The 13,985-nt window shown below is 34.9% G+C and overlaps 1 protein-coding gene across 11 annotated transcripts; it reads left to right on the top strand.

Moving 5' to 3' along the window:
- Positions 1-281: 281 nt before the first annotated feature.
- Positions 282-8,562, top strand: LOC132636477 (uncharacterized). Of its 11 annotated transcripts, none has more exons than XM_060353357.1 (8): positions 282-467; positions 3,423-3,525; positions 4,832-4,927; positions 5,043-6,056; positions 6,141-6,204; positions 6,544-6,683; positions 7,057-7,368; positions 8,081-8,562. In XM_060353357.1, exons 1-8 carry the CDS (start codon positions 421-423, stop codon positions 8,378-8,380), a joined length of 2,076 nt encoding a protein of 691 aa, XP_060209340.1. In that variant the 5' UTR covers positions 282-420; the 3' UTR covers positions 8,381-8,562. The 11 variants fall into 11 exon arrangements, with proteins under 11 accessions (XP_060209340.1, XP_060209349.1, XP_060209342.1 ...); XM_060353366.1 differs by lacking the exon at positions 282-467 and adding an exon at positions 522-552; XM_060353359.1 differs by lacking the exon at positions 282-467 and adding an exon at positions 595-635.
- The last annotated feature ends 5,423 nt before the right edge of the window (positions 8,563-13,985 follow it).

Here is a 13,985-nt window from a genome sequence, read left to right on the forward strand (position 1 = left end):
TATTCCTAAATTATAGTTTTATTTTATCTTTTTGAGAAATGAAATAATTAATTCCAAAATAAATTATTCTGAAATAACTTATTTCCAACCAAACACGCCTAAGAACTATGAAGCCTTGCAACCAAATGACGTGGAATTGTAAGTAACGCGCGAAGGCGTGTCAAGAAGGGAAAGACACGTTGAATAAAGCAAAGTAGGAGTAAACACTAAACAGTGAACACTATAAATATAGGCAAAAAAGAGTTTTTGTTTCTATAGAGCATTCACATTCAAATTGATCACTAGCACCAAAAAAAAAAAAAAAAAAAAAACCCTTCTATATTAAACACAAACAGATTACAACTATTTTACGTAACTAAAATCACTTTCTCATTTCTTTGTGTTGATTGTTTCTTCTTCTGTACAAAAAGAAGTTCATTTATGGAGTCGCCACCGTCACTTGCTCGATACATATCTCAGAATTCCAAGTAAATTTTTTTATCTTTTTTTTTTTATTTTGATGATGTTGATGTATAGATAAAGAGATTTTCTAGTAAAACACATACCCATTTGGTATAACTTTTTAAAAATCTTTTTTTCTTCTTAATCTTTGTTTTGTTGATTTTGATGATGTTGAGGGATAAAGAGATTTTTGAGTAAAACCCATAAGTCATTTGATGTTGTTTTTTTAATCTTTTTCTGTTTCTTTATTTGGGTTTTGTTGATTTTGATGATGTTGAATTGTTGATATGTAGATAATGAGATATTTTTTAAGTAAAGCACATACCCTTATCATTTTTTTAATTCTGTTTTGATTATAGTTTTTTTTTTCTTGATTTGGGTGATGTTGATCATGCATAGAAAATGAGAATTCCAAGTAAAAACACAGACTCATGACCTTTGTTTTTTATTTTATCTTTTTTTTTTTTTGGGTTTCTTTTATCTGGTTTTTTATTTTTTTTTATTTTTATTTTGATGATTGTTGATGTGTAGATTAAGAGATTTTCTAGTAAAATGCATACCCATTTGGTATCATTTTTTAAAATCTTTTTTTTTTGTTTCTTTATGTGGGTTTCGTTAATTTTAATGATGTTGATGGAGAAAGAGATTTTTGAGTAAAACCCACACTCATTTGATCATGTTATTTTTTTAATCTTTTTTTTTTTTTTTAAATCTGGGTTTTGTTGATTTTGATGATTCTTGATGGGTAGATAAAGAGACTGTCTAGTAAAACGCATACCCATTTGGTATCATTTTGTATCTATCAGAATTCCAAGTAAAAAATCACAAACTCATCCTTTTTTTCGTTTTTTTTTCTGTTGATTTTGATGATGTTGATGTGTAGATAACGAGTTTTTTGAGCAAAACAAACACATAGCCATTGTTATCATTATTTCAATTTTTTTTTTTTGTTTCTTTATTTTGGTTTTGTTGATTTTAATGATGATAAAGAGATTTTTGAGTAACAACACATTCTTAATTGATGTCATTTTTCTAAAAAAAAATTCTAGGTTTTTGTTGATTTTGATGATTTTTGATGTGTAGAAAAGAGATTTTTTTAGAAGAGTAAAACACATACCCATTTTGTATGATTTTCCAAGTAAAAACAGACTCATCACTTTTTTTTTTTTTTTTCCTTTTATCCTTTTTTCGTTGATTTTTATGATGTTGATGTATAGATAAAACACATCATACTCATTTGGTAACACTTTTTTTTAATCTTTTTTTTTGGTTTCTTTATCTGGGTTTTGTTGATTTTGATGATTGTTGATGCGTAGATAAAGAGATTTTTGATTTTAAAAAAATAATCATACCCATTAGGGCATATTTTTTTTAATTCCGTTTTTATTATAATCTGGGTCTTTCTGATTTGGGTGATGTGGATCATTCATATATAGAAAGAAAATTACGAGTAAAAAGCATGGACCCATTTGATGTTTTTCTTTCATGCCTGTTTAAAACAAAATAAAAAAAATTATGGGGGTCTTTGTGAGGGGACCCATTTGTAGAAAAAGTTCAGTTTTTTCTATACATAGAAAAAGGGTATTCCAATAAAACAAACACCCATTTGACGTTTTTTTTTTTTTTATGTGGTCCCTGATTCTGATTATGTTACATAGGACAAAAAAAACAATTTTTTTTTTAGTAAACCCAGTCTATTTGATGTCTCTAATTTTTTTTTTTATTTGGGTCTTTAGTGTTGATACATTTAATTAAGTGTATAAAAAGACAGACCCATTTGATGTTCTTTTTTTTTTTTTTTAAATTTTTTTATGTGGGTCGGTGTGATTCCAATGATGTTGATGTATAGGAAAATAGTGCTTTTCACCAGAATTCTGAGTAAAAAATGCACACTTGATGTTCATTTATTTCGTATTTTTTTATGTGGTCAGTGTGATGCTAAATTTCTAATGATGTTGATGCATAGGAATATAGTGTTTTTTCACCAGAATTCTGAGTAAAAAAATGCACATTTGATGTTTTTCTTCTATTCTTTTTGCTTTATGGTATTATTAGTGCATTAGAAAAGGCATTTATTTCGTATTTTTTTATGTGGTCAGTGTGATGCTAAATTTCTAATGATGTTGATGCATAGGAATATAGTGTTTTTTCACCAGAATTCTGAGTAAAAAAATGCACATTTGATGTTTTTCTTCTATTCTTTTTGCTTTATGGTATTATTAGTGCATTAGAAAAGGGTCAATTGATGTTTTTTACTGTTATTGTTACGTGTGATTCTGATGGTATTTATGCACACGAAATGAGTATTCCCACTTGATTCTTTTTATTTTATTTCATTTCGAGCAAAACGCAGATACCCATTTGATGCTTTTCATTTAATTTTTCTTTTTTTTTTCTTGTATGATTCTGCTGATACTCTAACACTAACATACATGAAAAGAGTCTGCTTGATTTTATTCTTTTATTTTTATTCTCCTTATGTGAGTTTGTGTGATTCTGATGTTATTAATGTACAGGTAAAGAGTGTTAACACATAACTTTAAGTAAAGTACTGACTAATTTGATCTTCTTTTATTTTATTTTTGTTTTCATTTTGTTGTGTCTGTGTGATTCTGATGGTATTAGTGCACAGGTAAAGAGTGTTTCCCCTGAATTTTAAGTAAAACAGACCAATTTTAATTTTCTTTTCTTTTATTTTTGTTTTCATAGTGCTTGCATGTGTGATTCTAATGGTAATCATGCACAGATAAAGAGCGTTCCAACAGAATTCTAAGTAAAACACAGGCCAATTTGATTTTCTTTTTATTTTATTTTTGTTTTCATTGTGCTGGTATGTGTGATTTCTGATAGTATTAATGCACAGGAAAAGAGTGTTTCACCAGAGTTTTATGTTAAACAGACCAATTTAAATTTTCTGTAATTTTTTGTTTGTTTGTTTTCATTGTGCTGGTATGTGTGACTCTGATGGTATTAATGCTCAGGGAAAGAGTGTTCCCTGGTGGGAGTTCAATCAATGCGCAGGTGGACGAAGTCTCGCCCTCTATCAGTTGGATTCCGATATCAGAGTCGGCTAAACAAAAGGAGGTATAAAATTCTATTATTTAGTTTCTTCTATAAGGTTGATTGTACTGTGAACATTCTTAGGGGTCGTTTGGTTACCAGGATGGATAAACAGGGATATCTCTTGGGATTAGCTTATCCCGCCTTCTATATGGAATAGCTAATCTCACCATTTTAGTGCAAGGTTCCCGGGACTAATACGCGGTATAAAATAATGCCACATTTTATTTCAAGATTGTTATCCTTTATCCCACCAACCAAACAACCCCTTAAAGATTTCAACTTTGGGAAATAATTTTCTGTATTAGAGATGTATAGTATCTTAATCACAATTAAAGAGTTAGATTGTGTAATGTAAAAGTTCTGTGTCTCTTCTTTGGAAACTAGAATCATTAGTCACGAGTTAGTCTGAAGTATAACGGTAATGCGTTTCAAATCTGTTGAGAATATGGGTAAGGGAGTTTATGAGGTTGTAAGAGAGAAATTTGTGTTGTTGCTAGGTTCAATTAGGGTGTGTTTGGTATGAAGGAAATTTTTTTCCATAGAAAACGTTCTCTTGGAAAATAAGTGTTTTTATTTATTTATTTTGTAATGTTTGGTAAGTAAGTAAAAAGATATTGTCTCAATAGCATTTATATGTAATCTTGGGAAACACTATGGGTTGGGGTGGGGTGAGGTGGGATGGTCAAGGAATGAGGGTTAGGGGCATTGAGGTTTGGGAAGGAGACAGTGAACTTGGAATGTCACTTTGGAACTTGTTTTTCCTACTCCCATTAGGGAAGTCATTTTCTTTATCTCAAAGGAACTTGTTTCCTAGTTATTTTTCAGGACATTTTGACCAACCAAACATGGAAAAATTGGAAAATATTTTCATCCATACACAGATACACCCTTAGTGTTCCCTTAAATAGGGAAATATGCACACAACCTAGCAAAAGAAAGACAAACTAGTTGTAGACTTAGACTGGAATCAGGTTTCTCAAGGTTTTTCCTTCAACAGATAAACAAATATTGGGGCTTGAATAGAAACAAATGAGAAGCATAATTATCGGTTTTTCATCTAAAAACTAATTCATGCTGTTGATGGTAACAACATTCTAAACCTAACACATACAGTCTGCTACGTGCAAGACCTCTTTCTTTATTTTTTCAGTTGTTTATACAGGATATGCGTAGATGTTTCCATTTGAATCTTTTTTGTTTAGTTATTTGAGATTATAGATTGCAGGCGTAACACCCTTACCAAAAAAAAAAAAAAAATAGATTGCAGGTGTTTACACTTTATTGTAGTACATGGTACTAACGCTGATGAAGCGTGTTTATTTTGTAGCCTATTCACCATGGAGTAATAGATGTTAACATGGAAGGAAGTGATAATGATGTGATGCTTATTGATGGGAATACTGAATCTAATGGCAAAGGAAAGGTAACTAGAATTTGCCAATAGTTATTACAAGGATATTAGCATACTACTGATTATCTCTATGTTTTATGTGTTTTCTGTTGGGGGGCTAATTTGTGAATTCTTTCCTCTTTCACAGGAAATTTTTCTCGAGCTATCCCTTGGTCGTGGACCGAGTCAAGTTCAGTCTTCAAAGAAGCACAGCTCTTCAGAATCAGATGACATGCATACGGACCTATTTTATGAAGATGATGTGCCTACGGACATGAATGTTGATGACCTAGCGCATAACTACCATGCCTTTTTGCAATCACATTTTGATCATATGGATATTCCACCTGGAGTTGAGGTTCCAATCCCGTGGATGTTCGGTCCTGCTGAAACTAAAATGGCACCAACCACTACAAGCTCATCGTCTACTTCGAAACCTCCGAGTTTGCCTTCATGGTTAACTCCTGTTAGTCAGCCTACACCGTTTGAGCTACCTTCGTCATCTCTGGGACCTGCTTTTTGCAAGAGCCAACTTTCTGCCAAAGAACAAAGTGGTTCTAAAAACCTATCACTTGGGGGAGAAAAGATTTTTAACGCTCAAGGGTCTCATCTTAAAAGGAAGTTCCATTCGGATAGTTGGCATACTCAATCTATTCCTGGTGCATCTCATACTCAATCTATTCCTGGTGCATCTCATTTCCCTACAGTTCACTTTGTACCTCCTCCACCAATGCCTAGTTGGATGAGTTTACCCCTTAATATGACAACTCCCCAAGCTTCTTCAGGGTTTATGAACCCTCTCCCTCTGAAACAGGTTCATCCGGGGTTTATGCTAGCACCAGGTGATATGAACTCTCTTCCTCTGGAACCCGTTCATCCAGGGTATATTCTCACACCAGATCCTATGAACTATTTTCCTCAGGAACAGCTTTCTTCGGGGTCTGTTCTTGCACCAGGTGCTATGTACTATTTCTCTCAGGAAATGGATCATCATGCACTCTGGACGCAGGGCCCTAATAACATTGAAACTACTACAGATAGTCCATCCTTCCAGTGTAAAGATTTAGGTGAAAGTCTGAAGAATTTCCGTCTTTTCAAGAAATTTGATACTGTTCAAGATCATTCAGACCATTACTTTTCTAAACTTGCATCTCCTGACCAGGTTGGTTTAATTGAAAATAGGTAGTTGATAGTTTTGATTAGTTGTGCTTCATCTTAATACTAAATAGTTGTTACTCTGGTGTAGGCCTCTAAGAGTTGCGCCAAGAGAATACAGGCGGAATGGAAGATACTGGAGAAAGATCTACCTGGTAATATGAGCAAATTTTCCAGTCTTCTATAGCATTCCTACCTTTCTGTGATGATTGTCTTTGTCATCTAGTTTTTGAAATTTGACATACATGCTTATAAATTATGGGCGCTAGCCAAAGTATACAAAACATATACACTGATTATGTATATTTATACTTAATATACAAAGCCTATACATTTGTTGGCTATTATTTGTTTGAGGGGCCCAAAAATGTAATTATTCCTATAAATTTGTCTAAGTAGGGAATTTCTGAGGAGTTCATAATGCGATTAGCAATAGGAATCTGCTTGTTGTATTTTATATAACAACACTCATTTGTGTGCCTTTTCATGAGCAGATACCATATTTGTCCGGGTGTATGAAACAAGAATGGATCTGTTGAGGGCAGTGATTATTGGAGCTGACGGAACTCCATACCATGATGGCCTATTCTTCTTTGATGTTTTCTTCCCTAGCACCTATCCCCATGTTCCACCAGTACGCCTCTCATTTCTTCTCTGAATACTAACTTTTTCCTTCTTTTCATCTAAGACGCCTCAATTTGTCTTTGAAAATGTTCAAATGTTTCACACCCGCAAGGGTGGCTCAGTTGGTTGAGGATGGGGCTTTCATAATGGAGGTCTCAGGTTCGAAACCCCTTGCCTACGATAGCAGGGGATTTGCCTTCTGGGTCGAGCTCGTCGCACGGGGCTTGCCTAGTGCAGGTTACCTCTCCTGTGTGGTTTGCGAGCTATTGCACAGGAGCTGGGTTTATCCTGTGCGCACCTGAAGGGTAGCGGCTGTAGGTTCCCATGTCATCAAAAAAAAAAAAAAAGTTCTAATGTTTCCTTTTTTAAACTATTGTTGCCAGCATGTACACTACCATTCTTTTGGCCTTCGTATCAATCCGAACTTGTATGACTGTGGAAAAGTCTGCCTGAGCCTTCTTAACACTTGGGGTGGTAGAGGGAAGGAGAAATGGATCCCTGGTGGGTCGACTATGCTACAAGTTTTGGTTTCCATACAAGGGCTAATATTGAATGCAAAGCCCTATTTCAATGAGCCTGGATATGCAAAGTTGAGTGGATCACCCATAGGGGAACAAAGCTCACTGCACTATAACGAGAACACTTACATTGATAATCTAAAGACAATGGTCTACTGTATGAGGCGACCACCACAGGTATATCGTTCATGACCATCTATTAACTAAATAAACTTTTCAATTATGCTTTGTGATGTGTCTTTTCTTGGGGTTTATCTGCTGTAACAGTAAAGTCATAACTATTTTTTAGTATCACATTAAATTTACTGAACCTTAATACTGTGACAATGAAGTGACTAAACTCTAGCCTCTAGAACAATAAAGTCACGACTACTTTGTCAAAAGGTGTTGAACTTTATCGTTTATAACAGTAAAGTCATTATACTAGACAGTGACTTTACCTGATAATAACAAAACTTACTTGTCCACGTGACTTTCATACTCCCTCCGTTCAATTTGTGTGACATTCTTTCCTTTTTAGTCAGTCCTAAGAAGAATGACATATTTCTATAGTTAATAACAAGTTAACTTCAAACTTCTCATTTTACCCCTTAATGAAATGATTTAAACTCTGTACCCAGTCAAACACCTTAACATAAATTGGGACAGGGGGAGTGTTTTACTATGATAGTGGGTAAATTCAATTTCCTTAATGTGACAAATTAAGAAGTAGCTCTGTGACTTTACCGATATAGTGGAAGTTATAAAGTTCAGTTATCATACGTGAAATTCTCCCTATTTTCTTGATGTGACACTGGGTGGAATTAATCTCATTTTGTTGAGGATTTTCTTGTGCTTTTGGTTCTAAATCAACTACTACTAATTTGAATATCCTGCTTTCTTGCTGCAGCATTTTGAGGATTTTGTTGTAGGGCATTACTTTCAAGGTTGTCAAGATATTCTTGCAGCATGTAAAGCATATATGGACGGTGCTCGAGTAGGTAGCCTTGTTAGAGGGTGTGTTCTTGATCAGAATGGTGATGAGGGTGGTGACAAAAGTTGCTCTCAGCATTTCAAGGCCATGTTGGCGGGATTCATCCCGATGCTTATAGATACATTTACAAAGATTGGTGCAAAGGATTGTGATAAGTTTCTTCCCTTGGCAGAAAAGGCGTCAACCGGAGAACAAGTTAAAATAGAGAGTTGCTGACCATATAATATATAGACTTCAATACCGTTAATACCTAATGTTGACTAGTTTTCGGCTTGTATCATGCAGCTGGCTGTCCATGTTTTTGGGTGATATTTTGTATATGGCTGCAATGACATAGTTTACAACTATTAGATCAATGACAAAGTTTGCAACTAATCGATCAAATATCTTTTTGTTAATTGTTAGTGCCATGATTGTCAGCTTATTCAATATATCTTTCTTTTGTTTCTAGCTTTATCTGTAGACATAATATAAAAACTCATCAGAGAATTGTCTACATTTGATTAGCAACATAGTAGTTTATTTACAATAGAAGCTTTCTACTAAATATACCAGGGCAAAATCAGTTTTTGAACTTTGAAATAAAGTGAGGGCAAGAGATCTCATCTCCTCGTAATATATTCTGCATTTACAAGAACACGCGAAGAAAATCACAAACTTCTATGAGACTGGAAAAATAATCACTCAGTTTTTTCTATCCTTTAAATACACACATGTATAGCTAATCAGTCAGTCACACAGATTCATTCTATAACTTTCCATTTTTGAGTTGAGGCAAAAGTCATAGATAACCCTCTAAACTTTGCCACATTTTCCTTTGGGGTACCTAACCAAGGGTTGTACCTATTGGGTACCTAAATCCCTCTGAATTTGTACCAATTGGATGCTTTTTTCACAATAATCAGCAAAATTAAGAGAGTGTATTACACTCTCCATGACGTGGTAACTTTGTCCAATGAAAACGTGACACTTTAGTTAAATAAATCAAAAATATATTTAAAAACTTTTTTTTAATTAACCCAAACAACCCCCCCCCCCCCCCCCCCCCACAATGCACTTCTTCTTCCCCATCGAACCCCATATACCCCCCCCCCCCCCACCACCGGCGCTGGCGCAACTCCCACCGGCTGCCACCCCCCATTTCACCTTCTCCCAACTAGTAACCATTTTCCCCATCCCATTTCCCACAATTACGAGGAGCAAGAACGGACTTTCACCCGAAAAAAATAATTAATTTGTGTCAATTTTGCCGGAAAAAATGGAGCTTCGCCAAAAATTTTTGAGACCTAAATCTGATACATATTCCTAATGAACAAAATACAAAGAAACTAAAAAAACAAAACAAAAAAAAAAGATAGAAGAAGTCGAATCGAGAGAGATGACGGGAATGGAGGGGTGGGAAAATAGTTGGATGGAAGAATTGAGGAGGAAGACCGGTCCAGTTGTCTTCCTCCTTTTTTTAAGTTAATTTTTATGAATAAAATATAAAGAAACAAAAAAAAAAAAAAAAAAAAAAAACCGAAGAAGACAGAAGTGGAGAAGACGAAGAGGGATGGAGGGGAGGTGACTGAAGAGTGGGCCAATGTTTTTTTTTTCTTCTTAAATTTAATTAAAGTCAAAAGGTGAGTTTTTAATTAAAAATTAACATTTAAGAGTGGGCCACGCGCTCAAGGAAAGTGTGCTTCACTTTTTTTGCCACGTCAGCAAAAAGTACCCAATGGGTACAAATTCAGAGAAGTTTAGGTATCCAATAGGTACAATCTTCGATTTAGGTACCCCAGAGGAAAATGTGACAAAGTTTAGGGGGCTATCTGTGACTTTTGCCTTTGAGGTGAGAAAATTTTTTCTATCAAACTCTCTTCTTCTTTCGTTGTCTACTATCGAACTTCTTCTTGCACTTTGCAATGGTGTATTTTATAATGATATCCGAGTTTGAGTAGATCAATCGAGTTTTAAGAAGAAGTTTCATGAATCGAGAAAGTAGTGGTGCAAGTTATGTTCGATTGACAGTTAGAATGAAGCATTTTTTTGATTGAAGATCGTCATCCAATTGATTGGAACGGATTATTACACATTTTGAAGTATGAAGACGAAGATATCGTCGAATGGGAGTGTTGCAACGGTAATTATTTAGTATATAATAGTTATACATAATAATTATTTATCACATAATAAATTTTATATTATTATTCATTGTATTAGGCTATAAGCAAGTCTTGCATAATCAAACTGCAAACCAAATAATTCACTTTTAACATTTAAAGGAAAATGATGATAGAAAAATGGTAAATGTATTTACTTCCACGCAATGCTTATACCAACTAATGAATGTAACTTTAACTTTTAAAAATTAAAGTGAAAATTTAGATCACCCATTAAGTAATAAATATGTATATAAAAGATAATTGACTTGCATTAATTGATTTGATAAAGTATCGATGTGTCAGTAAATTATACTTTTACAACTAAGTCTTCAATAATTTAGGAAGCTTGACAGTCAACCAAAATATTTAGTCATTTTTCCCGAACTCTCAACTTATTATCCCTTTTAGCTTGTTAATCGGATAGGAAAATGGGATATCACACTCCTCATTATGATCTGCACGCTCCGTACATAATGCATGTTGATTTGTAATTGCCGTAGAGAATCCCCGACATTTCAGAGTTCATTGGCTTGAGAAACTTATCTCTCTCGGATACTAATGGCCGATCGGATATTTCATTCCAGATTTGGATTGTCTTACTCCGGTACGATGGATCCGGGGCAAATTTATTGCGAGTTCGGGTGGACTTCCTGGTCAATCCTCCAAACCTAGGCCGAGGAGGTGTTAGGTAACATGGGCTAACAAGACTTATGTTGCCACGTTTCGACTTCCAATTGGTCATATGTCAAATCCATATTTCACCAATACAGTTCTCATGCGTGGGGGGTGGGGGTGAGGGGGAGGGGGTGTAACAAAATAGGTGGATTATTTCGTAGAAGGCCTTGTCAAAGAGTGCTTTCGCGATAGTTAAACATTTGTTTGTTGGATTAGTTCGAAGGATGAACTGCGAAACCTATTTTCATTGACGAACCTATTTGAAACTTGGTTTGAAATTGCACACAATAAGAATGTGGTTCGAAATGAAGTTGGTATTGCTGAGTAACGTGGAAAACACTTAGGGGTGGTTTGGTATGATGGATAAGCAAAAATAGTGATGGGATAAAAATTTAGTACCACTTTATTCTTTGTTTGGTTACTAAGTGTGGGATAAGTTATCCTAGTATTAATAAAAGTGATGGGATAACTTATACCCATATGAGGGTGGAATAACTATCCCGGGATAACTTGCTTTCTAACCAAACGAGCAGTTAGAGTGATTTAAACCTAAAGTTTGAGCTCTATTAAAATTGATTTAATCAGGTTTTGGGCAAAACTTCAGAGCCAGAATTTGAAGCAAATGAGCTGAAGTCCAGTGTATATATGTCATATCCTCCATGTCTAAATTATCCCATGTATATCTCCTTGTATATTTGTGTATTACATGTATATCATGTATAGTTGTGTGTATCCATATATATCTAGGTGTGCTACACGTACCACATTGATATTTCTTCAACTACGATTTCAGCTACGAATTTCGACCCCAAACCAGTTCAACTCATCTCCAAACTTTCTCATCTTTTGTATATTGCATCATTCATGTGTTGGCAACGAATTCCAACCACATTCACTCAAAAAAAAAAAAAAAAACAGAATCTCGCTAGGTGTTTAGAAGTGTATCACATAGATTGTAATATTTTGTCTCCTACATGCTAAAAAATAAATTCTAGGACTAAGCCAGGTAAATATTTTCTATTTCACGCACATCCCTAAAACTTTCTTAAATAATTACTATACAAGATACTAAACTTATGAGCCCAAACACTCCCGGCCCAAATCCGAAAGAGAAGTAAAAAAGGTAGTTGATTGTCCTAAAAAAAATTGAAAATTAACACAAATAGCCGTCCACCAAAATAATAGCCAGCAAATGTGTATTTTTCGTATAGTAACGTATGATCATCAAATAGTGTACTCCTATACTTTTTGATAATTAACTAGCGAATGTAATTATTTTTGACCGACCTGCCGAATGTATAACTTGCCCAAAAAATGAGTCTTATCTCAGGTTAGAAGTACTGCATAGGAAAGAGAGTGGATCTGTAGGGTCCCAAATGAATCGGCTTATTCAAAAAAGGCCTTGTTCTTTGGAAGATCTATCTTGTGTCTGGTGTTGCATGGTTCCTCTCTGCAAGAACCCCGAATCATTCTTTTGAAGCGCATCCTCTTCATCATAAATGATCCATTTGCCCCGAAATGAACTGGACCAATAGGAAAATCCCAATTCGTTGGGCCTTTTGGTACAATCAAATAGAAAGCCCCAAGGACATCATATTCTAGGAGCCAAAACTATGTGATTGAATAAAGGACAATTCACAGGAATGCCCTTATTTTGGGGTGGTCTTTAATTTTTGCCCAGCAAATTGGTGATCTTTAATTTTTGCCCTTCACCTAATACCATGAGGTTTGGGGTTCGAACCCCGGCTTAGTAAAAAATAAAATAAAATCGCAAGGCAGAGTTTTGGCAAAGTTAGGCCTAATCGGGCAAAAGTTAGGCCTCAGGCAGAATTTTGAATGCAAAACTCTGCCTGCAGGCAGAGTTCTGCAAGCCAAAGGTAGGACTCAGGCATAGTTTTGCAAGCCAAAGTTAGGCCTCAGGCATAGTTTTGCAAGCCAAAGTTAGGTCTCAGGCATAGTTTTGCAAGCCATCAGGTATAGTTTGCCTGCAAACTCTCCTTTAAGGCATAAGACAAACTCTGCCTAGCGAATCTAAACCTCTGTCTTGTGATTTATTTATTTATTTTTGTCTGAGCGGGGATTCGAACCCAAAACCCATGGGTTTTTAGGCAGAGGACAAAACTTAATATTTCAAATTTGAGGGGCAAATATTAAAGATCAGTGCTTTTGAAGGGCAATTCGCACAAAAAAAAAAAACTTGAATAAATCCTCCTGTTAGTCAAGGGCTCCTTCTTCCTCCCTTTCTTCAAACTCTGATTCATATTTTGCATAGACAAATCTCTGATCAAGGATAGAACAAGAGCCCGTTTGCATATAGAACAAGAGCCCTTTTGCATCATATCTAAGGGATTCCTCGGTTCGGGCCGAAGAAGCAATATCACTCGATCATTATCAAACTGACTACAATCTTTTTCTGTCCGTGAAGATCCCTCCAGAGCATCTGCTACTTCTAATAGACCATGAACTAGATCAGAATCATACTCAACGAATCCATAAGAAGTGATTCTTTTTTTTTCACCGGATCCGAATAAAGACCAAAGATCTTCAGCGACTGATCCGGCAGTCTAAAGTGAGAGAGACACATAGACTGCTGAACACTAACTTCTCATCCAAACATCAACACACACATTCATCACCTCATCCATTTTACGGCTAAGTGTGGTAAATATTTTCTATTTCTCGTACATCCCTAAAACTTTTCCGAAAGAGAAGTAAAAAACGATCGGTTGATCGTCCAAAAAAATTGTAAAATTAACATATATAGTTGTCCACCAAGATAATAGTATATATATATAGATTAACGTATAATATACATAAAATATATATTTTTGATACAAAATAGGATACTCTATACCTTTTGTACTATGACTAGCAAATTTAATTATTTTTGACCGACTTACCCCGAAAAATATTCTCATCTCAGGTTAGAAGTTCAGAAAGTGAAGTGAGAGTGACACGTGGACTACTGACACACATTCATTACCTTATCCATTTTATCAAGT

The sequence above is a fragment of the Lycium barbarum genome, chromosome 4 (genome assembly GCF_019175385.1).
Source record: "Lycium barbarum isolate Lr01 chromosome 4, ASM1917538v2, whole genome shotgun sequence".
NCBI classification, from domain to species: domain Eukaryota; kingdom Viridiplantae; phylum Streptophyta; class Magnoliopsida; order Solanales; family Solanaceae; genus Lycium; species Lycium barbarum.